At 38.9% G+C, this 25,815-nt stretch overlaps 1 protein-coding gene across 6 annotated transcripts; it reads left to right on the forward strand.

Annotated features, from left to right (window-relative positions):
* The first annotated feature begins 4,433 nt into the window (after positions 1-4,433).
* LOC123638284 (TBC1 domain family member 7-like) lies at positions 4,434-25,182 on the forward strand. 6 transcript variants are annotated; one of them, XM_045551823.1, is made up of 7 exons: positions 4,434-4,687; positions 6,015-6,134; positions 7,271-7,351; positions 10,446-10,633; positions 16,710-16,847; positions 23,906-23,910; positions 24,480-25,182. In XM_045551823.1, exons 2-7 carry the CDS (start codon positions 6,023-6,025, stop codon positions 24,643-24,645), a joined length of 690 nt encoding a protein of 229 aa, XP_045407779.1. In that variant the 5' UTR covers positions 4,434-4,687; positions 6,015-6,022; the 3' UTR covers positions 24,646-25,182. The 6 variants fall into 6 exon arrangements, with proteins under 6 accessions (XP_045407779.1, XP_045407774.1, XP_045407773.1 ...); XM_045551818.1 differs by lacking the exons at positions 23,906-23,910; positions 24,480-25,182 and adding an exon at positions 17,295-17,805 and having other exon boundaries at positions 5,961-6,134; positions 16,710-16,811; XM_045551817.1 differs by lacking the exons at positions 23,906-23,910; positions 24,480-25,182 and adding an exon at positions 17,295-17,805 and having other exon boundaries at positions 16,710-16,811.
* The last annotated feature ends 633 nt before the right edge of the window (positions 25,183-25,815 follow it).

Here is a 25,815-nt window from a genome sequence, read left to right on the forward strand (position 1 = left end):
GTTTTACTTAGGACTAAATTTTTTAAAAAATTGAAACCTGGAAGGTCTTTGTTTTTGTTCTGTATGTTTTGGGGTTTTTTATATCTATATGTTATATGTATATTACATTTTTCTAACAAACTATATAAAAGAGCTCTATTAGCTTGAAGGGAAAAATAAACACTTAAATCAAGTAATTTATCAGAAATATAGTAATTAACCCAAATGCCTGTTAGTTCATGTGACTTAAGTAAATTCTTAATAAATAAGCTGATTTTAAATTTGTTGATAAAATAAAAATGAAGATGTCATCAGAACTGTTAGCACACTTTTCTTTTTTTTTTTTTTTTGGCCTGGGTTTGCTGGCCAGACAGGATTATATTTGTCTCTGCTAGATGTTTTAAAATGATAAAAGTATCAGTTTTACCTCAGAACAAATGTACAGAGGAGAGTACAATGTAAGGTCCATTGTTATATTAGACACAATTTAACTTTTAGGGTTTTTCTTTGACAGGAAAATAACTAAAAAAATGACTAGCTCTGTTTAATATCTCAGTTTTAATAAGAAATTTAGGTATAATTGTTAATAAATAAATTAGGTAAATGTAAATAGAAAAACTGTAAACTTTTCATGTAATTTAAAATCTTAAAGTTATATTATAAATATTCATAAAATATCTGAGTCATTTCTATATAAGATAAAATACTGAAACATTAATTGCTAGATTCAAGTTTATTTACTTTTGGCTTCTTTAATTTTATAAAAAGACAAAAGATATTTTTGTCTATTAATAAAATGTTCTGTTTCATATTAAAAATTATTTTTTAGGCAGGGTGTGGTGGCTCATGCCTGTAATCCCAAGCACTCTGGGAGGCTGAGGCCGGAGGATTGCTTAAGGTCAGGAGTTCAAGACCAGCCTGAGCAAGAGCAAGACCCCATCTCTACTAAAAATAGAAAAAATTAGCCAGGCATGGTGCGCATGCCTGTAGCCCAGCTACTTGGGAGGATGAGGCAGGAGGATCATCTGAGCCCAGAAGTTTGAGGCTGCTGTAAGCCAGGCTGACGCCATGGCACTCTAGCCTGGGCAACAGAGTGGGACTCTGTCTCAAAAAAAAAATTATTTTTTAAAATATGTTTTTAGAGATTATAGAATGTATATTCATGAATTAATATATAACAGTTCAAAATTACTTCCTGGGTTTTTACTAAAAATTACAAGTTCTAATTAATACATATAATTCTGTATACAAAATAATATTTGTATGAAAAAATTTTATGTGATCTCAATAAGAAGGATATAAAAGTAAATTTTTATTCTAAGATAAAACGACTGATATTCCAATACAAAAAATGAGGAAGTGTAGGACAAAGATTGGGGGTTTAATAAAATGATGGAAGGTTTAAGGAAGTTGTAGAGGGTTTATGAAGGATGGGTCTTGCAAGGGGAATTTTGTGTGCGATCAGGTTGTCTGGGATTGGAAGAGAATTGTAAGTTTTTCTAAAAATTGAGCATTGCTGCCTGAAAGTATTTATATAGGATCAAAGTTTGCTTCTCTGTATTTGAAACAGCAAAGTTTTCTTAGAATGTTGATCTGCTCTTAGTTTAAAAAAAATTAAAAACTACAAGAGGTTTTGATTTTACTTCTGAAATCTGTTTTTTAAAATCTTCAACTATCTTATGAACTATAGCTTTTTCCTGTGTTATAGTTTCTGCCTACTTTCAAGTTGAAAGTGCTGTCTTCTACATTTTAAAGGTTAATTTCATTTCTCCAGGTACAATCTTCCTCTTAAAACTTTTCAGATTCATATCTATCTAAAGAGTTTAGCCTTTTATGCAACTCAGCCCATGTGATTTACAGGTCACGTATCATTGCCTTCTGTTTTTCCTCCTTTTTTCCTTAAAAAGGCACATCTGTTTGCTTAACTAAAGTGGTGACCCCCTCAGCTTTTTTTTTTCCTGGTTCTGACTTAAGACCAGTTTTTTTACCTAGTAGCTGCTGAAACAAACTGCTGTGACAGTAACACTAGTTTTACCTACGGCTGTCACTCATCGGTCAGAGCTTGCGCACTCCCCAAAACTTTGCTAGTGCTAGTGCATTACATAACATTTCTATTTCTAATTAACCTCCAACTTTCTCCTCATTCTTTGGACATACCGAAGACCACCCCACTTTGTGTATACCCTGAATTATAATTCTGTTTTCCCAGATAAAATCGTTTGTTTAGAGATTTGTCTCTATATTGTTATTTGACCTTGACACAACCAATCTACATATATCCCTACTGTGCCACATGCCAGGCACTGTGCCCAGTACATTACATACTTTCTCATTTAACCCTTCCAACACCTCTGTTATCCTCACCACCATTAGCTGTATTTTAAAGATTAAAAAAAAGAGAGATTGTAAAAGTTAGTGACTGCCTCAAGGTTTAATTGAAGTATATGGAACTCGTGGAAGCTAACTTGAAGAACTCTGCTTACTAATTTGAACAATGCCCAAGCAAGGTTTAGTATCCCAGTACTGAGAAACTAAAGATGGTAGTGGTAGGGGGCTTGGGAGAGGCGTAAATGTTTTGAGTTCAACCACCATATGTTTCTTCATTTTAAAGTTCTGTCTGGCCATTATACCACAAATTTATCTGCACTGTAACTGCACTGACTTCTGCACCGTTGATAGTCTTAAGTTTCCCTTTAAAGCTTGGTGTCTGTGTGGTCTGTTTAGTAAAACTTTGGGCTTTTAAATAGACCCATCACTAAACCATCTTTTTTCTAGGGGATTTCTCTTAAACCATGGTGGTTTAAACACCTACTGGGGCAGCGCTACTCAGCTGGGGCTGGGGACAGTGAGGTAAGCACAGAACTGGAAAGTATTTATAAGCTTTAACAGCCATTTTAAAGAGTAACTTCATGTCTGTTAGACCAAATTGGTGCTTGTATTTAATGTAATTTTTTTCACTTCCTTTTTCTCTTCGTTTTTATAGTGTTTTGCGTGAGAGGCTACATATGCAGAAATAATGGTCTGACCATATATAAAAACAGAACTCCAATCCACAGACTGCAACAACATGCCCAGAATACCAGCCCCTTATCTACCGCAACCAACCCAGGAAGCCAGCCTGCTACAGTCAGATTTGCAGAAAGCTAGATTGATGTCTCAAGTAACAATCCAGAAAGTTGAAAAGTAACTTCTGTAACAATTTGCCCCAAATGGCCAGGTCTTGAGTAATAACTGATAGCTTCCCTAATTTTTGCCCTTGCTTCTGACTTAGGACCAACAAGAAAAAGGCAAATATGCTGTCCTAACCAATGAACTCTGACGTTTTTTCCTTTGTCCAAATTTCTTTCTAAGACGCCTGGTGAGTCATGCCTAGAAACAATAAAATCCCACTAAATGGGTTTTATTAACCCGATATCATGCAGTTTACTTCCCAACCTGATTCCGCTATAGCATCACAGGGGATACAGAAGACCCCCTTAATCTTAACTCAGGCATCCCTTTCTACTGACTCCAGATCTTTAGACAAGGCTTAATGCTTTCAACCATCCGCCAACCAAAGAATCCCTAAAACCCACCTATGACTTATAAACTTCTGCTTCTAGATGTCCTGCCTTTTCAACCAAACCAAGGTATACCTTCCACGAGTTAATTTATGATTTTACCTATAATTCCTGTCTCTTCGAATGCATAAAACCAAACTGTAATCCGGCCACTTCAAGACCTCTTGAGAATTTGTGCCCCTGCGGGCGCAGCCAGTCGTACACATACATTCGGCTTAGAATAAACCTCTTTAAATTACTCTAGAGCTGGGATTTTTTCTTTGACACCCAGGACAAAGTTAGCAGCCTCAGCTTCCGCACCCGCAGCCCGCAGCAACGCCCAGCTGGGGCCTCTCCGTGTCCCACTCTACAGCTTCCCCTCTCCCCGCCTGCCTTTGAGTCGCCGCCAAAAATGCAAGTGGTGGAGGTTGACTCCCTGCTATAGCAAGCTCTGAATAAATAGCCTTTATTTTTCCCCTTGGGATGGCCTTCATTTATTTCCACATACCCACGGGGGGTTAAACAGTCCGGGTCCTCCACCAGAGGTAGCTTTAGAGGTACTGCCCCAGGCCTTGGCGGTTCCTCCAAGCAGGAGGCCCGAGGGCGAGAGAAAGTAGAGCATCCCGGGCACGCACCGCCAGGACTGCGGGGGCAAGTGGTCACGACATTCTCTACACCTGGAATGGGTGTGGGGGGAACGATGGAGGCCGGTGCTGGGGGCGGGGTGCACGGAGAAAATCCGCCTTGCGGCTGGAGAAACCGGCGCCGGGGGGCGCCCTGCGGTTTCCCACGTCGCGTTCTCAGCGCCCGAGGCCCTACGGCCCGGCGTGTGGGTGGAGCTTCTGCGCACGCGTACGCCCTCTGCGCACGCGCTCGCTCAACCTAGAGCTGACGTCACGTCCGGCGGCTCCGGCGGCGGCAGCGGGAGGGTTCTGGCTCCCGGGCCGGCCGGGCGCGCGAGGGTGTCCCGCGTCCTCCGTCCCAGCTGGAGGAGCCGCCCTCGCGCGGTCGCACCTCCACGGCGCCCGCCTGCCCGCCGGTCGGTCGGCGCACCGGGCCTGGCTGCTTCTGCCTCCCCCGGACCGCTTAGTCTCGACCCGGGTGTGTTTCTGCTACTAGAGGTGAAGCATACACAATAAGGAGAAGAGGACCTGGGGTCTTGGACCAAGGTGTTTTTACTTTTCGCGTCAAGTGGACGCTCATAGGCAGGAGATAGAATTTACAGTATTTCCTCCAGGAGGACTCCTTTGCAATAATGGTGCAATCTAAGAATGAGCGTCCTTAGACGACAAGGGACCGTATTGTTGTGCAGATGTTTGGATGCTTTTTAAAAAATTCCCAAACTCGTTTTGGGTTTTAATGCTTCAAAAAAAAATTTTTTTTTAAACATCTGGTCCTGAAACCTGAGCGTCCTTAAGAATTCCTTTTCCTGAACGAATCCTAGTCTTTACTGTGTCTGAATCGGTTCAGAGGGTGTCTTTTCAATAAGGAAAAAACCCTCCCCTGGTCACTGGGGACGTCTTAGGATTTTTTAATACCTAAGAATCTACTCTCTTTTGCACTGACACTAAGCATTTGAGCGAGGCAGTGCAATAATACTTTTGGGAAAATGCATTACCTCTTTTCTGCTCTTGAAATGCCAAACTAATTTCATCTTTTCTTGATTTACAGTCAATATTATGAGGGTTATTGTGAAAGAATCTGAGACCACTGAGCTTTTTGAGTTCTCATGCCAAATTTTAAATCGTGCTCCTGTCTTCAACTCTGTTGTCACTGTCAACCGGCTATATTCCTTACCCTCTTCTGGTTATTATTGAATGCCATTTATCTGTTGTGGATTTTGAATTTTGACAACTACATTTGATAGAATTGTGTTTAAAAGAAAAATAAGTGAAGGACTTGTGGCTTTTTACTTTTATATAAATTAATTTTTCCTTTTACAAAATGCCCATTTTGGAAAACACAAAACAAAAGAAAGAAAAGTATCTGGAATCCTACTACCTAAAGATAACCATTGCTAACATTTTGGAATACGGTTTTAATTTTTTAAAGCATAATATTTGTAAAAACAAAAATAGAATCATAGCATATACTGTTTGGTAACCCCATTTGCATGACATTTTTTGGCACTGCTTCCCATTTCTCTATTTTTTTTCTTTGCACATTTATAATGACTACAGAGTTCCATTGTGCCTGGCACCCTTGTAAGTAGGAATCCTAATGCATAAATATTGTTGCATCTATTTGAGCGGCTCAGAGGACTTTTGACTTACATCTTCTTGGGTTTTGGCCAAGGTGCACAGGTGAAGTAGTCTAGAGTTGTGTAAAAGAAGAGATTTAATGTTGAGTCCTATAAGGGCAGTTTATTAGGCATATCAGATTTATTGAAAAAGTGAAGAAAATCATTAAAAATGTTTCTCATGCTTTATTCTTTGTTTCTAGGCTCACTTTTTTCCTCTTCCTTCTCTCCCTTTCTCTCTCCCTCTTCCCTCCAAGAATGAAACATGACTGAGGACTCTCAGAGAAACTTTCGTTCAGTATATTATGAGAAAGTGGGGTTTCGTGGAGTTGAAGAAAAGAAATCATTAGAAATTCTCCTAAAAGATGATCGCCTGGGTGAGTTTTTTTTTTTTTTTTTTTTTAATATATTTTTTTTTATTTCAGCTCATCATGGGGGTACATAAGTTCAGATCATATACATTGTCCCTGTCCCGCCCATCCCCCCGAGTCAGAGTCCCAAGCGCGTCCGCTCCCACTCTCCAGACAGTGCGCCTGGCACTCGAGAGTTTTATAAGTTTAATTAAGCTCATTGCTTCTCAGTCATCTTGGATGTTCTGGAGTAAATATCACCTTAAGAGACATCCAGAGGTATTTGTTACTGGCTCTATTTTTTAGGGATATGATGACAGCAGAATGGTATATTTTGAGAAAAGGTATAGATTTTCAATTTATGTTTCACTGAGAGTCAGAAAGTTTTGAAAGGCCACTTAAGAATTCAGTAATATTTTTTCTTTTATTAAGCCTGTATTTTTTTAAATTTATTTCCAGATGTGTCATTATAGCTTCTTAGTAAACTTGCAATAACTCTGGTCATGATTTTCTTTATGTAAATACTAAGACTGCATTGTATATTGATATTTTAGTTTATTTTAAGCCAAAAATAGTAAGATCTGTTGTAAACCAAAGTAAAATAAACTGAGCCATAAACATTTCCCACCTGATCTTTGATCCTCACTATATAGTCTATGCTTTAGTATGTCTGGTATTACTATTCTCCTTTGGTAAGTAGAGGCATTGAGGATCAGGGAACTAAGTGTAATTATTGGAAAATGTGGGGATTTGAGGGCTGACTATGCCACGTCCTAGCTATTTTGACTTGGTCAAGTCATTTAACTGCTTTGAGCTTCATTTTCTGCATCTTTAGAACAATAACTACCCAACAGGCTTGCAATGTAGATTAAATGAAATAAATCCTATAGTAACTACTGCTAATGTTACAGGGAATGTAGTAATACATGTGAAATCCATATTCTGTGCTGTAAAATATTAATTGTTTTTAAATAACTTGGTTGGCAGTAGACCTGGGCTACAAATCATATTAGTTTTGTCTTTCCTTAGTTTGCTGACCATAACGTAGACTTCCCCTGAAGAAATGTCTTATCTATACTTTCAGTTTTAAGAAATGAAATGCGCTTTTACATGCTGTGATCAGCATGAAAAGCTTCTAACTAATTGTTTTTTTCTTCCTCTAGAGGTTGAGAAACTTTGTACTTTTAGTCAGAGGTTCCCTCTCCCGTCCATGTACCGTGCATTGGTATGGAAGGTGCTTTTAGGTATGAGACTCAGGATATGGAAGATTTATCTACAAAAATATTGAATAAGGGGATCATTTGTCATCTTACCAGTCAGAAAAAAAAGGAGAATTTGTTTAGGCCCTTTACTGAATATTGGGTCTTCCTCATGTGACTCAATTTCTGCTCACTATGAAATCCTTTAAGAAGCTGACTTCAGCAGCAGTTTATTAAGTTTTACCGTAGGGGTGTTAGTATATTAATGATAGAAGAGGAAATAATGTGTTCCTCAGACAAGGTGTGGGAAGCGCATTGGACTGAGAGAAAGAACTGGTCTAGGCTTTGCCCTCAGCTGGGTAACCTGGAGGAAGGCCCCTCGAGGGCTCATTTTTTGCATGTATAAGATAAAGCTATTGAGCTAAATTACTCCTAGGTTTTAGCCCTAAATTTGATTCTCAGCTGTAGAGGTATAACTTCCTAATGAGCGCCATCAGACTCAAAAAAGGATTGGAGCATTTTCACTCCCTGGAAGTGTGAATAAATTCCAGTGGTGAGATGGTGGACCTCATTTTCTGAATGAGGAGGAAAACTGATCTTGCTTAGTTTCTGTGGAAGAAAACGTGAATCAGGTGCCACAAGTAACTGGCAGCATCCCTTTTGAGCCCAAGATTTTTTTTCCCTATCATCGTTGAGCCTGCTGAAGCATATAATGCCTATCGATTACCACCCTTCTGTACTTTCTTAAATTTTTCAAAAAATTAGCTGTAGGATAGTGATGAGGATGAAACTCTATGAGGAATGTGAACTACTACTGCTGTTTATTGGGGATCCTTGTATGCCTGACACTAGGCTGAGTAGTTTACATTAATTATATAGAGTAATCCTGGAATTCCCCCATGAGGTAGGTATCAATATGCTAATTTTATAGATGGGGAAAAAGATTCTGTGAAGCCAAATAACTTGCCTAAGGCCTTATAGCCTGTGTGAGGCAGAGCTAGGATTTGAGTGTAAGTTGTAGGACTCATTTAAAGGTAGGGTAGATTGTGGACCTCATTTTTTTTCCAAAATGTAGTATGTTTCAGGACTTGAGAAGTTTGCAGTCCTGAATCTGATTATGTTTTATCATATGGAGGCAGCAAGGGACAAGCTATACTAGAAAGCACTGCACAATGGCTATTTTGTTGTGCATCTTGGCATTCTTCATGCACTTAAGATTTAGAGAAGTGTTGACAACTGCTTTAGTTTTCCCCAGGACATTTTTTTCTTAAATCTTACTATTTTCAGTGGCCATCAAAATAAATGCCTTCCAGGGTTGCATTTTATGTGGTAATGTCAACAGTGTCTATTTCTGCTGGGAAGTACTGTGTCTCATTAATAACTCCAGTGGATAGCAGGTGATGAGCAGTTGTGCTTTGCGGCACCTCCTGAGTGCTAAGGCCTATCTGACTTGTTCATCACCTCTATTTTTCTTACCTTTTTTTATCACGTAAGTTGCCGTTATTTTTTGAGGTAGTCGTAAGACACTGGAAATTTATAGCTATCACACTGTGTGGGATACAGCCTGACTCTTCTTAGCACATTCTTTTGATTACTCAGGGATGCCTGCTTCCGTTTTAGGTGAATATCAGAAAGGGACTTTTTAGGACCTACTCTTAGAGAACAGGTTTAAAGTTTAACATGGGAAGCTGTATGCTGACTCTAGTAGTGTGATGAAAGTTCAACCACAGCCATTTAATCTGTGTTAGCCCAGATGTGGAGGACACTTTAGTGTGTTCCCTTGGCTTTTCTGGAAGCCTGGCACACAAGCCATAACTAAGGTGAGTAGAGATTTATGTCAGGAAAAAGAACATTTAAGCAAGTTTTGATTCTAAAATTAATGTGGTATCATGTTAGCTAGAGACTTTTGAGCTCATCTGTTGTTTGCCAGGGTGTTCTTTAGCATACTGGATCTGTGGTGGTTTGCACCAAAGAGGGAATCATAGTCAAATGTACTAGCTAACACTTCTGTTAATACTAGTGTAATGTATACAGGTCCTTTGCTGAGTGCTTTCTGTGTATTGATTTGTTTACTCATCACAACAGCTGTGTAAGATTAGGTGGTGTTATTCCCATTTTTCAGATGGGGAAGTTGAGACATAGGGAGATCAGGTAAATTGCTAAAGGTCACCCAGCCTGTTAGTTATAGAGCTAGAATTGAAACCCAGGACCTTTGCTCCAGATGCTGTCCATCTGTACAGCTTCATTAAGCTTAATGAAGCTGGAGTAAATTAAGTAACATGTTTTATTTATAGTAGAACTTAGAGCCTTGGAAATTCATTGTCACCATTTCCGAAATCTGACGATGCTATCCTTTTCTCATGGAGACTCTTGGGGCTAGCATTCTGCAGAGAACATTTAGTGAAATGCTTGTCTCTACCATTTCCTACCTCTGTCATCTGAGGAAACACATGTCCAGAGAGACTAACATATTTGTGAGGGCCCTGGTATTGTCAGGTTTGAGATTAGAACCCAGGGTTACTGACGGCCTGTCCAGTGGTCTTTCCAGTATGTTTTCTGAAAGCCACTTGTTTGTAAAAAAGATGTGACACCATATTTAAATGGGTTAATGAGCTTAAAATGTCATAGAAATGTCGTGTACAGTGAGTGACTTCATTAGTGAAGATTAGAGACTTGTGTGGCCATGAGGATAGGATACTTTGTGAGCAAGTTTTAACTGTCAGGGAAGAGAAGCCTTCAATGAGTTGGTGATTCTGAGATGTAGGGGCCACATGCAAAGACTAGAGGCCTTTTGGAGCTAAAGGTAGCCTGAGGCTGACAGCCATAAATTGAGTTAAGCCATTATTATAATTGATGCAGTTATTATCTTGAATATACGTGGCATACTTATTCAAGGGTTTTTGTGATGCCACTTCATTCCTCTTTAATATCAATGATGTATCACCATTCAAATATTGATAGTATTCAACGTTACAGATTGATTTATAGTAAGAATTTCTAAAAGAGACTCTATGGTAATTAAATATTTGTGTGAATGCTAATCTAATTGTGATGGGCTGTTTCTCACAGGAGTCTCTTTAGTAGAGGAGGGGTTGATGTCTCAGTTTTTTTGCCCTTTTTCCCCTGGTTCTCTGTGTAGGGATCCTGCCTCCTCACCATGAATCCCATGCCAAGGTGATGAGGTATCGCAAGGACCAGTACTCTGATGTGCTTCATGCTCTGAAAGTCATTCGCTTTGTCAGTGATGCCACGCCCCAGGTCGAAGTCTGTCTCCGGATGTATCAGCTGGAGTCTGGGAAGTTACCTCGAAGTCCCTCTTTTCCACTGGTTAGTGGTCACTGTTGCTTGACACTTAGCTCAAGTCTTGACTCTCCCATCTTGCCAGGCTTTGACTGCATCGTGTTTTACTGGTGGCTCTCTCTCCATTGTCAATAGAATAGAAACAGTGTGTCTTTACCTGGCATCCATGGCCCTGCACAGTCTTTTTTTTAGTTTTAATTTTCCAACTTATTTTTAATTCATATATAATGGTAATAATTGGGTGTATTTGTGGGTTACAATGTGATGTTCTGGTCTATGTGTACATTGTAGAATATGTCAGTGAAGCTAGTGACCACAGGCATCACCTCAACAACATATGTTTTTGTGCTGAGAACATCAAATACCCATGATTTTACCAACTCTGAAATAAACAGTACAACTTTATTTTTAAAATGCAGTTGCCTTGCTTTAGTTTGCCGTTGACTGATCATTTCTGAAAGATCAGTATCTCCCCATTTCATGGGGCAGTCACCTTTGCATGTCCTTAAGCAAGGATACTGTTTGGGGGTGTTGTGTTTTTCGTGTTTATTTTGGGTACTTCTTTGTTCCGAGAACTATTAAGCTAACAATATTCATTTGAAAAATCCAGTTGCTATAACTTTTACTGTGTTTTTATTCCCTTAAAAATATTGTAACTTTTCTTTTATTTACTTTGAATTTATTTGCTCTTCTTTTTCTAGGTTCCAAAGGTAGAAACTTAGATGATTAGTTTTAGATCTTTCATCTTCTCCTATATATGCATTCAGTGCTATACATTTCCCTCTAAGCTTCTTTTCTTTGCATCCCACAAATCTTGATAAGTTGTGTTTTTATTTTCATTTAATTTGAACTGTTTTAAAAATTTCTCTTGAAATTTTAAATGTCTTCTTTGACCCATATGTTATTTAGAAGTGTGTTGCTTAATCCCCATGCATTTTGGGATTTCCCAGTTATCTTTTGATTTCTAGTGTAATACCACTGTGGTCTAAGAGCAGACATTGTATGATTTCCATTCTTTTAAACTTATTATGGTATTTTTTTTTCTAGAGACAGGGTCTTGCTGTGTTGTCCAGGCTGGTCTCAAACTCTGGGCCTTATTTGAGAATAAGATGCCCCATTACCTCAGATTCTTTCAGTGTATACTTCCTAAAATAAGGACACCCCTGTGGGTAACCACAGAACAGTCATCAAAACCAAGAAGTTAACATTGATACAATATTAACATCTAAACTGTAGGCTCCATTCAGATTCGATCAGTAGTCTCAATAATGCTCTTTATCACAAATAAATAATCAAAGTTCTAGGTGAGGATTTGATCCTGAATTAGGGATTGCATTGAGTTATCAGGTTGCTTTAGTCTCCTTCACTCTGGGACCATTTGTCTATGTTTAATCTTTCATGCTCTTGACATTTTTGAGGGATGTTAGTTATTTTGTAGAAAGCCTCTCAATTTAGGTTTTTCTGGTGCTTCTTCCTGATGGGATCCACGTTATTCATTTTTGGCAGGGGTACCACATAGGTGATGCTGTGTTCTTTTCAGTGTATCATATCTGGAGGCACATAGTGTGCATTTGTCCCATGAGAGACAGTGTTAACTGTGATCACTTGGTGAGGGTGGTGTCTGCTGGGATTTTCCACTGGAAAGTTATTATTTTCCCTTTGTAATTATTATTTCCCTTTGTGGGGACACACTTTAAAACTACCGTGTAAATATTCTATTCCTTATTAAATTTTACCCATGAATTTTACCATTTGATGATTTCTAAAAAATTTTTGTGTTTTAACTTTTCATTTTTAAATAATCTTGACCATAGAAAAAAGTTGCAGGTCTGGGCACAGTGGCTCACGACTATAATCTCAGCACTTAGGGAGGTGTAGGGGGGAGGATCACTTGAAGCCAGGAGTTTGAGACCAGCTTGGGCAACATAGTGAGATGCTGTCTCCATAAAAAATAGAAAAATTAGCCAGGCATGGTGGCACATGCCTGTAGCCCCAGCTACTTGGGAGGCTGAGGCAGAAGGATCGCTTGAGCTCAGGGGTTTGAGGCTGCAGTGAGCTAGGATTGTGCCACTGTATTCCTAGGGAAAAAGAAAAAGGAAAAATTTGCAAAAAATAGTACAGTGTTCCTATATACTTTCACCCAACATCCTCAAATATTATACCTTGCATAACCATAATATAGTGATTAAAACCAGAAAATTAGAATTGATAGAATACTAAGACCTAATCTTTAGACCTTATTGGAAATTTGCTGACGTCCCTCTGATGTCCTTCTTCTGATCTAGGATCTAATCCCAAACCACATGTTACATTTAGTTGCCATGTTTTAATCTTCTTTAATCTGGAACAGTTCCTTAGTCCTTCGTTGTCTTTCATGACCTTGATACTTTTGAAGAGTGCTGGCCAAACAATCTGGGTTTGTCTGATACTTCCTCATTGGTTAAAATCTGGTCATGCATTATTGGCGAGAATACCATGGAAGTATGATACTCGTTACTGTTGCTGTTAACGCTGATCACTTGATTAAGGTGGTGTCTGCTGGGTTTCTCCACTGTTAAGATTACTGTTTTCCTCTTTGTGATTAGTAAGTAACTTGTGGGGAGGTGCTTTGAGACTTAGAAATATCCATCCACTAATGACTCTTGCCTGAAACAATTTTTACTGTGCTGGTTGCCCACTGGTGATTTTCTGACTCCTTCATTCCTTCTGCATTTGTTGGTTGGCATTCTTCTGTAAGGAAGAGTTTTCTCTTCTCCCTCATTTATTGATTTATATCAATGTGAGTTTATGGATTCCTTTTTTATTCAGTGGCCTATAATTCATTATTACTGTTATTTCTTTTGATGTACAGATTGTTCCAGATTTGGCCAGTGGGGGCCCCTTCCAGGTGATGCCTGTGTCTTTTTGACAAGTGTCTATCATTTTGAATGTTTCCTGACTTTCTGGCACAAGATGGTTCAGGCTCATCCTGCACTTTCCATACTGCAGCCCTGGAATCAGCCATTTATTTTTGGAATTGAGTGTGGTTTCTAGAACCCAGAACCAAGCACTAGATATGCTCATTGTTCATGGGCCGTCATTGCCTCTAGGTCCTCTTGGCAGGCAGAGCTAGGAAATATATGTCTGGATACATGCACATCTATATATTTTTATATATATCAGTTTATCTCTGTGTAGTACAAACCCTGAGTTCACGCTAATTACTCTAGTTCCAATCCAGTATCCCAAGTTCATTCTAGCCTACACCCTTTGCACATTTACAGTTCCCTTCTCTGACAGTTACAAGTATGAAAAGGCTCCCATTATCCTCAGTCCATTCACTTCTTTGCTCATTCCCCTGTATGTGACCAGCACTGCCAGCCAGCTCTGGTCCCATCCTGCAGGCCCACTTGGTCTCCTTGTGGTCCCAGGCCACTGCTCAGCCCTGACCTCTCTTCATCCTCAACCTCCCTTGGCCTTAACTTCCTCCTCTGCCTCAGCCCCAGGCCTCAAACTGCTTTTTTAACTTCATCATTAGCAAACTCCTCACTCCAGTTACATGGACTGCTTATTGCTTGTCAAGGGAAGAAAGGGGGAGGAGAAGGAGGTCAGGCAAAGGAATGATTATAGTTCTTGGGCTTTGGCTATTTTATTGCAGTTCTCCCTAGATATTTTAAAGGTTTTATGTGTTTAGTTAAAACAGTGAATTGTTCAAACATGGATTTGCTTGAAAGCTTTGCTAGTCTACAAAATTATTTTATCGCACATTTGACGTTAACTTATTCTTTTGTGTTGTAGTTTTTTTAAGTTAATGACCTGGTACCCATGGACCTTTGAGATAACTTAGAAATAATAAAGGCCATCCACTTTCATTAAGTCTATCGAGAGAGAAAAGGTCCCTAAAAAATAATTGGAATAATTTAAACAATCTCCTTTAAATTTCATTTATCATTATCAAAGTGAAGTTACTCAAGTTCTTAAATTACGTGTTAACTTAGGTTAATCTATTAGTTCAAGAAATCTAAATGGTGGGTGATGGTTTCCACCTTACCCCCTACTCAGTATGTTCATGCTCTGAGACCAGACACCTTTACTGCAGTGTCGGGCAGACATGCTGTCTGGGTGTTTGGGCTCTGCCACCGCATGTCTGCCCCGTCACCAAGCCCTACTGTGTTAGTTTATTTTCAGTTGCTTGTGACAGAATATCTGAAACTGGGCAATTTATAAAGAAAAAGATTTATTTCATAACGTTCTGGAGGCCAAGAAGTCCAAGGTCAAGGGGCTACACCTGGTAAGAGACTTCTTGCTGGTGGGGACTCTCTACAGCTGTGCTCCCCAATCCCTCGGCTGAGGACTGGTGCAGGTCTGGCCCATTAGGAACCAGGCCACACAGCAGGAGGTGAGCAGCAGGTGAGCGAGCGGAGCTTCATCTGCATTTACAGCTGCTCTGCATTGCTCGCATCACTGTCTGAGCTCCACCGCCTGTCAGCTCAGTGGCAGCATTAGATTCTGCATTATGGTGAGTTGTATAATTATTTCCTTATATATTACAATGTGACAACAGTAGAAATAAAGTGCGCAATAAATGTACTGCACTTGAATCATCTTGAAACCATCCCCACCCTTCCGTGGAAAAATTGTCTTCCATGACACCGATCCCTGGTGCCAAAAAGGTTGGGGACCGCTGCTCTACAGAGTCCGAGGTGGTGGAGAGCATCACATGTCAAGGGGCACGAGCGTGCTGACAGGCCAGCTCTGGTCTCTCTTCCTTTCTTATGAAGCCCCTGGTTCCCCTCCCATGATAACTCAGTAATCCATTAACCCATTAATCCAGGGATGGATTAATCCATTCATGAAGACAGAGCCCACATGACCAAATCACCTATTAAAGGCCCCACCTCTCGATACTGCCACATTGAGGATTAAGTTTCCACATGAGTTTTGGAGGAGATAAGCATTCACACCATAGCACCCACTTCGCCTTATTTTTTTTTTTATCTGTTAATAAGAGTGTGCGGCAGTGCTCTGCACAGGGCCAGGAAGGTAGAGGCTGAAGGACAGGGTCCTCTTCCCTTGACCTGTCAGAGTGGCCCAGAGCGGTCAGTGACATGTCACAATCAGGGGCACTGAGCACACTGCCCAGTACGGTGTGGGAGTCCAAGTAAAGAGACTTTCCTTTCCCTTTTCTTCCTACATTTCTTATTTTCTATCCTCCTCTGATACATTAATAAAATGCTTGGGGGAATTTACTTTCTGTGATTCTAACTCTGTTATTCTTGACATTTCATACAATGTGTTATTAATATTAATAATAAGTTGAAAGAAAGCCTAAGAATGAAATATGTTATTACAATAGGAATTTTGATTTAACTTAAGACTTTTTAGGGGAATAGAAATATACTTTTTAAGTTTCTTTTTAACATTGAGATCTTTCAGCTATTAAATCCTAGATAAAAACATAAATCTTTTTGTATATGATATGGTGTTTCAAACAAAATAGATTTTCAGGTAAGGTTCCAGTTTATATAATATTTTTCTGTTGAAATTTATTTGAGAGTTTACTTTCACATTCTTAGTATTGACACAAGGTTTGAGAAATGCCATTCTTTTGATTCCTTAAATTCTGATTCTAGGGACATTTTAACTTTTTAGGTGCTTAAAGATGGAACAGCATTCTAAAGGTATGCACGAATGCTTTGAAATTTGGAGTCCTTCAGTATTTGCAAATTACAGTACTGACCAATGTTGCTGATTACTGTTTATGCGTTTATTACATCCTTTTGAAAGAAATTCTCATCTAGCACTGAGGACATTTTTGGGTGGTGAGAGTCAGGGCCTTTGCTTGTGATTTATGTTGGCTCTGTGACGGGCTGCATGTTAGAAGTTATCTCTGCGTGGTCAGCCTGAAACCTGGTCATCCATAGGCAACACTGATTCTAGTTACTCATCCTTATCCCCCGCTTGCTCTCCTCTTTGGTGATGGACTCTGCACTTTTTGCTCCCACTTTGATTTATTAATACACCCTTTGCAAAATTTAGGGGGCAAGGTTTCATTTTTTATTGAAGAAATATGTATTCCTCTCTTCTACTGCCTTCCTCTTGAGATTTATTATTAATGTTTCAGGAGCCAGAAGATGAAGTGTTTCTTGCCATTGCTAAAGCCATGGAGGAGATGGTGGAAGATTGTGTTGACTGTTACTGGATCATCCGATGCTTTATGAACCAAGTAAATACCAAGTACTGGGATTTTTTACCCCAGCTGGTGAGGGATTGTGGTTTTTTTGGTTTTTTTTTTTTTGGCTATTGGGGAGTGAGCAATGGTATTGGAGGGCTTCAGGAAATACTCTTGCCTCTTGGTGCTGCAGCAATTATGAGTGGACCCTCTATAGTAGAGCTCCACAAATGTTTTCTGTAAAAGGCCAGACAGTAAATATTTCCAGCGTGGTGGGCCAGATGATGTCTATTGCAACCACTCAACTCTGCTGTTGTAGCACAAAGGCAACAATTGACAATGCGTAAAAGGATAGCCATGGCTGGATTTGCACTGCTGCAGGCCATAGTTTGCCAGCTCTGTTCCATGGTATTCCTTATCCTGGTCTAGAATCCACTGGCTCTATCTAGAATTATCCCTCTGCATTAGTTAAGGCTTAAGTTTGCATATAATGGAAAGCCCAAATAACAGAAACTTTGTTTTCTCCCATATAACCAGAAGCCAAAAGGTAAGGCAGTCCAGAGCTGGTGCTGCAGCGCCATGGTGTGGACAGTGCTCCGGACTCCTGTCATTTTGCTCCAATATCCTTGGGCATGATCCTTCCTCTCATGCTTGCAAGGTGGTTGTTAGATCAGCAGCCATGATGTTTGTGTTTTGGGCAGGAGGGAAGGGAAGGGCAGAGGAAAAAGCAGTGGAGGAAAGGGGGCAAGCCAGTTAAGTCTGTCACTCTTTAGCCAGCTTTCCTTCTGCGTATACAGTTGACCTTTGAACAACACAGGGGTTAGAGGTACCCATCCCCTATGTAGTCAAAAGTCCACATATAACTTTTGACTCTCCCAAAACTTTACTAATAGCCTTGTGTTGGCTGGAAGCCTTACCAGTGATGCAAAAGTTGATTAGCACATATGTTATATGTATCATTAAATACATACTGTTTTCTTACAATAAAGTAAGCTAGAGAAAAGAAAATGTCATAAGAAAATCATCAGGAAGAGAAAATATATTTTCTGTTCATTAAGTGGACGTGGATCATCATAAAGGTTTCATACTTGACATCTTCACGTTGAGTAGGTGGAGGAGGAGGAGGAAGAAGAGGGGTTGGTCTTGCTGTCTCAGGGTGGCAGAGGTGGAAGAAAATCCACGTTTAAGTGGACCTGCATAATTCAAACTCGTGTTGTTCAAGGGTCAACTGTGTATTACTGGCCAGGACTGTGTCACCTGGCCACCCCGTCTGTCGTGGAGGCTGGGAGACTGTTTTTTTAAAGCCTGGCACATTGTGATCTCCTGTTAAAACAGGGGTTCTGTAAGTGTGGAAGGAAGGGCACGTGGGTGTGAGGCAGGCAGCCACTGTCTTGGCCGTACCCTGGCTTGGAAATCCAGAGAACTGAATGGCACTTGCTTCATAGCGTAAGCCGCTCTTCCTTGGCCATTCTCTTTTTTCTAGTTGTTTCCCTTATCTCGTTTACAACAATGAATCTTATCTTTTTTCTTAAATTATTGAGTTGTTTCATTTGAAAATTCTACTGAAAGTGGCAACTGGTACAGGGTGGGGTCAGGTGAGGGGCAGTGATGACGCTGGATGAGCGCTGAGGATCACTGCCCTGACTATGGCAGTTGGTTATCAGTGGGGCAGTGGGCAAGACCCTTCAGCTTCATCAAAGAACACTTACGAGAGTAGTTTTTATATATTTCAAATAAATAAAATTTGATTTTTAGGATTTTGAAATTCAATCCACTTAGTTGATTTCAGTAAAAATAAATTAAGCATGAAATATGGAGCATAATGTCAGTTGCCTAATTAAATCAGGAGCTCTCAATTTTACTGCGGTTTAATTAGCTTATTGGAGTAAGTCAGTAGCATTTTGATAGTTTATGCTATGTTTGAAAAATTCATTCTTTATTTTTGTTAACATAAGTAATAGATGAATTTCAAAAGATTTCAAAAGAAATTAAGCAATCCACATGAATCCATGTTTCCCTAGATCTGTACCAACCCCCCCAATCCTCCCAACCCTCTCTTTCTAAGAAATAAACATTCTCATCTGTTTGGTGTGCATTCTTCTGGCCTCTTTTTACATGTATGTGTAAAATGATTTTTTTAAAACACATAAATAGTATCAAACTGTACATACAGCCCTACAGTTCTGTTTTTGTTTTTGTTTTTGCCTTAATGTCTTGGAGAACTTTCCAAGTCAGTACAGAAGAATTCCTTAGTTTTCAGTCCTGACTTCCTATTAGTACCACCTGGGACTTTTAAAAATTACCATCACCTTTCCTCCACCCAGACCAATTAAATCAGAATGTCTGAGGGTGGGCCTTGGAATTCTAATTTTTTAAAAGCTCCAGGCAATTCTGAAACATAGCTAGGGTTGAGAGTCATTCATTTAGAACCACCTTCTTTTTAAACTTTACTCATAGTATTTTCCTGTTACGAATTTGCCATATTTAAGTATAACAGATCCATACAACAGTAAACATGCCCTTGTATGTGCTACTTGTATTTATATGTATTTTTCTAGGGTTGGTACCTATAAGGAATTGCTCAAATGAAGGAGAGACATATTTAAAATCAATTTATTTACTTATTTTGATGTATTTAAAATTTAAACTACCGGGTTGCTCATCCAAAGGCCATATCAATTTATGTTCCCACCAAACAGATTATGAAATTTTCTGTTTTCCACCCCATTGCCAATACTTGATAGTATCAATCTCTTAAATTTTTGTCCATCTGATGGTGAAAGTGGTATCTCATCTTAATTTACATATCCTCAATTTCTAGTGAAATTGAACAGCTTTGCACATCTCTATTATTTTGTTGGCTTTTTTCTTTGTTAAGAGTTATTGAGATACACCCACTCCTCTGTATCCATGGAGAGGATTGGTTCCAGGACCCCGAGAGATATCAAAATTCATGCATGCTCACATCCCTTTTGTAAAATGGTATGGTATTTGCATATGACCTATGCACATTTTCCCATCTACTTTAAATCATTTCTGGATTACCGTATAATACCTGATACATTATAAATGCTGTATAAATAGTTGTTACACTGTATTTTTTAGAAAATAATGACAAGAAAGAAAAGTCTGTACATGTTCAGTGTAGACGCAACCCCCATTTTTTTTTTCCAGAATATTTTTGATCCATAGTTTGTTTTTTGTTTTTTGGAGACAGAGTCTCACTCTTTTGCCCTGGCTAGAGTGCTGTGGCGTCAGCCTAGCTCACAGCAACCTCAAACTCCTGGGTTTAAGCAATCCTTCTGCCTCAGCCTCCCGAGTAGCTGGGACTACAGGCATGTGCCACCATGGCCGGCTAATTTTTTCTATATATGTTTTTAGTTATCCAGATAATTTATTTCTATTTTTAGTAGAGATGGCGTCTCACTCTTGCTCAGGCTGGTCTCGAACCCCTGAACTCAAACAATCCACCCGCCTCGGCCTCCCAAGTGCTAGGATTACAGACGTGAGCCACTGCGCCCGGCCCATAGTTTGTTGAATCCTTGCATACAGAACCCATGGACATGGAGGGTGGACTGTACTCAGAATATTTATTCTTATCTGTTATGTATGTTGAAGATACCTTCGTCCTGTTTGTTGTAGATTTTAAGTTTTGATACAATGGGATTTTTCAACACTTTTCTTTTGCTTTTTTTTTGTGTCTTACTTAGTTAATGATGCCTTTCCAACCCCAAGATTTTTTTAAAAAACATGTTTTTTTGTTGTTATTGTTTTCTCCTAACTTTTTAAAATGTTTAAACATTTAAAATTTAGCCCTTTAATTTGTCAGGGATTTATCTTTGTGATTGGCATCAGAGACTCATTGGATTTCACTCCTGTATACCTACCTGCGACACCACAACTTCTACCAGCTCACCACTATCCTTCCTCTTCCTCTTTCTCCCTCCGGTGAACCTGTTATTGAGAACGTACTTCATGTCAGGCAGTGCTGAATTTGTTTTATTAGTGAGCTACTTCATTTAAGCATATTATTTCTGTTTTTATAGATGAGGAAACTGAAGCACAGAGAAATTAAGTAAGCCCAAGGTCACATAGTCACTAATAGTAAGCAGTAGAACTACCACTTCCATTATTTTGTTAGTTCATTTTTTTTCACAGATTCAAATTGCCACATTACCATATACGGGATTTCCCATATATATTTGTATCTCTTTCTGGACTCTTTTTTCCATTGAGCTATTTGTCTATTCCTGGGCCAGTATCACATGCTTTATTTAATACAGCTTTATAGTGTACTTTGATAGCTGATAGGAAAAATTCTCTTTTATTGTTCTTTTTCAAAAATGGCTTGGCTATTTTTCTTTTTAGAAATGAATTAAGCATCAACACGATACTTAATGTCCCTTAAATCTTAATTTCCTCATCTTTAAAAAAGGGATTTAGTTTAGTATGTGCATTAGTGCCTAGCACATGGTTTTAGAGTGGTTATGAAGTTTTCAAAAACATTCTTCAGAATACATAAGAAAAATTAAATTTTCTTTGTGGTGGTGTTTAATTTAGACATCAAGTAATATGCTTAAACTTTTCTCTTTAGTTAAACCTTAAAATTTTTTATTATTGTTGTATAGTGGATCTCTTCTTCCTAGCTTGTTAAAGTAGAATTTCTATAATTTTGTCTGTTATCTTTTTATATTTTTGTGGTTTGACCACATAAATTTGTTATCTCAAAGTGTAAGTTGCTTTATAATTCTAGGGAAAAGTGCATATGATGGCCAATGATAAGCTTCAAAAGAAGATAAGGGTACCCCTGAGGGCTGATGTATTAATTATGCTGTAGTACTCTGATTCCTAGGATTGGATCAGAGCTTCCTTCCTTACCAGCTTTTCAAAATTCTACTTTTTACAAGGCCTCTTATTGCCACAGAGAATAGAGGCCAACTTCAATTGTGTGGCATATAAGACTTCTGGGGAACCTGTGGCCTGGGGGCCACATACAGCCTCTTGACTGTATCCAAATTTTACAGAAGAAATCCTTTTAATAATAAAGGGATTTGTCCTGTGAAGTTTGGATTCAGTCAAGGGGCTGCACTTGGGGCTCTGGAAGGCCACATGTGGCCTTGAGGCTGCAGGTCCCCCACCCCTGAAAGTCATTAAAGTAAGGGAGCTTTCTTTCATTGCTGTTGCCAAAAGATTTTAAAGCTATCCTAAAGAGATGTTTTTTCCTTGATAAGCACTATTAGCAGCCTCTTCCTAAGTTTAATATAAATTCTTCTCAGGGTGGTTAAGTCCTTTTTTTGTCAGGTTTTGCCTTCTGTTGATGAGATATGCTTTATTTTCTCCATAAAGTAAGAATTTGGGGTGATGGAAATATTGAAAATAACCTAAATGTTTAACAGTAAAATGTAATTATGTTTATAATAAATCATATCTATAATTTGCTGAGAATGAAAAATGTTAGGCAATGTAAATATTATCTCCTTCCATTAAAAAACATAAATACATATATATGTGAATTCACTGTCTTTCTTAAATTAAGCAGTAGCATAAAATACAAATTTTTTCCCAGCTTGCTGTTTTTACCTGATACATGCTGGAGATCATGCCATGGTAGTATATAGAGATGCTCTTTATTCATTTTCATGGCTACAGACTACTTTCTTATGTATATTCTCACACAGTTTTCTTAGATTAGTATCTATTGTGAATGTAGTTTGTTCAGCCTTTTCTCTATTATTGGCCATTGGGATGTTTCCAGTCTTTAGCTATCGTACATGGTGTTAGAGATGAACAGCTTTTGTGCATACATCTTTTCATATGTTTGCCAGTATATTTTTGGGGATGGACTTCCTAGAAATAGATTGCTGGATTGAAGGGTAAATGCGTATATTATTTTGCTAGATATTGCCAAAATCTCCTTCATATTAGCTCCTACTCTTTTGCATCCTCCTGCCCAATAGATCGTTTCTCTACAACCTTGCCAACATGGTATGTTGTTAGTCTTTTGGATTTTTGCCATTCTGATAGGTAGGAAATGATACCTCAATGTAGTTTTAGATTACATTTATTTTATTATTATCACGTGAGCAAAGTTTAGCATCTTTTCATATGGGTAAGACCCATGTGCATTTTTTTTCTATAGAGTTCTTAGCTTTTTCTTTGTTATTTTTAAAAGCTGTCTGTTTAGGGATATTTACCCTTTAAACTTATTAACCTGGGAAAATGCCCACAGTTTGTTGCGTGCAAAAAGCAAAATACTAAATTGTGTATTCAGTATGAGTCTAACTAATAAAAGACAGGAACATGTGTGTGTATGTATGCAGGAAAACAAATGGGTGTTCTACAGCCTAAATATTACCAGTAATTATCATTGGGTAGTGTGATTGTCAGTGATCTTTATATCTTCTTTATTCTTTTCTGTATTTTTAAGATTTCTTATAATGGTATATTATAAACCAGAAAAAGATATTTAGAAAAAATTAATACATTGGCAAAAAATGTACATTGAGCGATTATCAAGATGTTGATTAATGTATTTCAAAGCTTCATATTAATTCACAATATTCATTTACTCAGTAGTTATACATTGAATGCTTACTATGCCAAATAATGTTCTAGGTACTGGAGAACTAACAGTGAACAAAACAGATACAATCCCTGCCCTCAGTGAGTTTATAGTCTGATAAAGGAAAATGACTAATAGTTTTAAAATGTTCACTCATCTATATGTTGTTTATTACTTGTATTGACATTTGGATGAAATTTTCTTTGCTGTGAGACATATATAAAAGCATGTGTGTGTGTTCAATCGTGTCACTTTATGAAAAAAGTACACATATTTCATTGGCAGAACCAACCAAAATTCTAGAATAGGGTTCCAGAGGTGAAAGGACGGGAGCCTTTTGGCAACTTATACTTTGGAGAAATGCTCTTGGTTTAGGAGGTTGTATGCAGTGTTCTTGAGAAGCTTTAGGAACTGTTGAGTAGTATAGGGAAGTTGAATAAACAGAAAAAAAGTTAGAGATCCCCTGAAAAAGATGGGGAACCTGAATTAATATCTGGAGCCCTCTTTGCCTGGCTAACTCCTGTCCATTCTTCAGAGGTCAGTTCAAATGTCACCTCTACTGAGAAAATGTTTCTGGGTCCTGAAGCCCAGGTTTGGCATTGGTGCACGCTGGTGCTCAATACAGGGCAGTGTGTGTGTGGTCAGTGGCTGGTCAGCCCCTCTTCTTCACCATGTCTTTGTCTCATTCTTTCTAATGCCCTGTCTTCACTCTAATCCCACTCTATTTCCTTGGTTTTAGCCTTCCTCTTTCCCCTTTGTATATAATCTGCTCTATACCAACCAGTAACATAATAGCTCTTTCTTAGCTCCTCAGAGCAATTGAATTTTGCTTGAGACTTTTGCCTTAGGCTGTTGAATCTGGTTAGTGCAGTTAGTATTAGGGTGAGTAACTGTTCCTTTTTGCCCAAGACTCTCCTAGTTTTAGCACTGAAAGAGTCTTGTGTCCTGGGAACCCCCTCAGTCCTGGACAGTTTGTTACTTTAGTTAGTACTAACCCAGGAAACTGCTGTCTCAAGTGACTTGGATGATTCTGAAGTTTTGTTTTCTAGCACTTCCTTGCATTCAGCTTATAAATTTTTTTCATCATAGGGTACAATATCAGATGATGTTATGTCATAGGAAATGAGTAATTTCTCTTCCTGTTTCATCTTTAGCCAAAGGCTTTTTGAACAGTACTTGAATCTGGAAGATAGCAGACTGCTGAGTCATCTGAAGACGTGTTCTGCAGTGTCTAAACTTCCTTATGATCTCTGGTTTAAGAGGTGCTTCGCAGGATGTTTGCCTGAATCCAGTTTACAGAGGCAAGTATTTCTCTGGAAGACATAGTGAAGGCTTGGAGTTAGAGAAGAATACTGGCCTTCCGTGTGGTCATCCCTCAGAATGTAAATTTGCTTTAGAACAATATGGGAATTTGAAGCTAAATTCTCCAGCGGCTCCCATAGTAGCACATGATCCTGCTTATTATTGAATATACAATTAGAAAAATTGAAGGCCTTCAGTGTGTTACATGCTGTATGTAATCACATCTCAGACAATCTCCAGGAGTTTATATAAGGATAATTTCCTCTTTCCCACAAATGTGGTAGATCCTAATCTGGCAGAAATCTTGGTATGTCTTCGTTTCATCGTGACATCTCTAAAGGATCTGAAGGCAGTCAAAGATTGGAGATTGAAACTTAGCTCCTGCCGTCAGGGGCAGACTTGTGTTATGGGTACTTCCGAGTCCCAGCCCCATCTCGCCAAGATTTTATGATGTAGTTGAGAAAAACGGCAATACACAGAGAACATTATAAGACAATACATAACTGGCCAGGCGCGGTGGCTCACGCCTGTAATCCTAGCACTCTGGGAGGCCGAGGCAGGTGGATCGCTCGAGGTCAGAGTTCGAGACCAGCCTGAGCAAGAGCGAGACCCCATCTCTACTAAAAATAGAAAGAAGTTATATGGACAGCTAAAAATATATATAGAAAAAATTAGCCGGGCATGGTGGCACATGCCTGTAATCCTAGCTACTCGGGAGGCTGAGGCAGTAGGATCGCTTAAGCCCAGGAGTTTGAGGTTGCTGTGAGCTAGGCTGACGCCACGGCACTCACTCTAGCCCGGGCAACAGAGAGAGACTCTGTCTCAAAAAATAAATAAATAAATAAATAAATAAAATAAGATAATACATAACTAAGAGTATAATACCAACTTTTAAGAGTTACAGGAATTATCAGAATAATTATTTTAGAGTGGAGCCAATCAATAACTGGCTCCTTAAGCCCTTAGAAAAGCTTAAGGAATCTGTCCCCAGAGTCACTGGCAATGAAATTGAATTTAGGCCATTTCACATGCTTCTTTTGTTGTTCCTGAGTATGCAATGATTATATTAGCATTGTAGCATATTGGTAAAATACAAACTTTGGTTTAGGACTTTCTTTTTCTTCCCCCACAATATCTGGTTTGCACCATGCAGGAATGTGCATTTGGTAGATAACTAGCAGAGCAGCAATTTTT

Source organism: Lemur catta, chromosome 5 (assembly GCF_020740605.2).
Source record: "Lemur catta isolate mLemCat1 chromosome 5, mLemCat1.pri, whole genome shotgun sequence".
In the NCBI taxonomy this organism is placed as follows: Eukaryota; Metazoa; Chordata; class Mammalia; order Primates; family Lemuridae; genus Lemur; species Lemur catta.

Bases quoted from the DNA above. Each gene is read 5' to 3' on its own strand.
- LOC123638284 (XM_045551823.1), top strand. From the start codon at position 6,023: ATGACTGAGGACTCTCAGAGAAACTTTCGTTCAGTATATTATGAGAAA. The intron at 7,352-10,445 runs GTATGAGACTCA...TTCTCTGTGTAG, and splicing joins GGTATGGAAGGTGCTTTTAG to GGATCCTGCCTCCTCACCAT. The intron at 10,634-16,709 runs GTTAGTGGTCAC...TTAATGTTTCAG, and splicing joins GAAGTCCCTCTTTTCCACTG to GAGCCAGAAGATGAAGTGTT.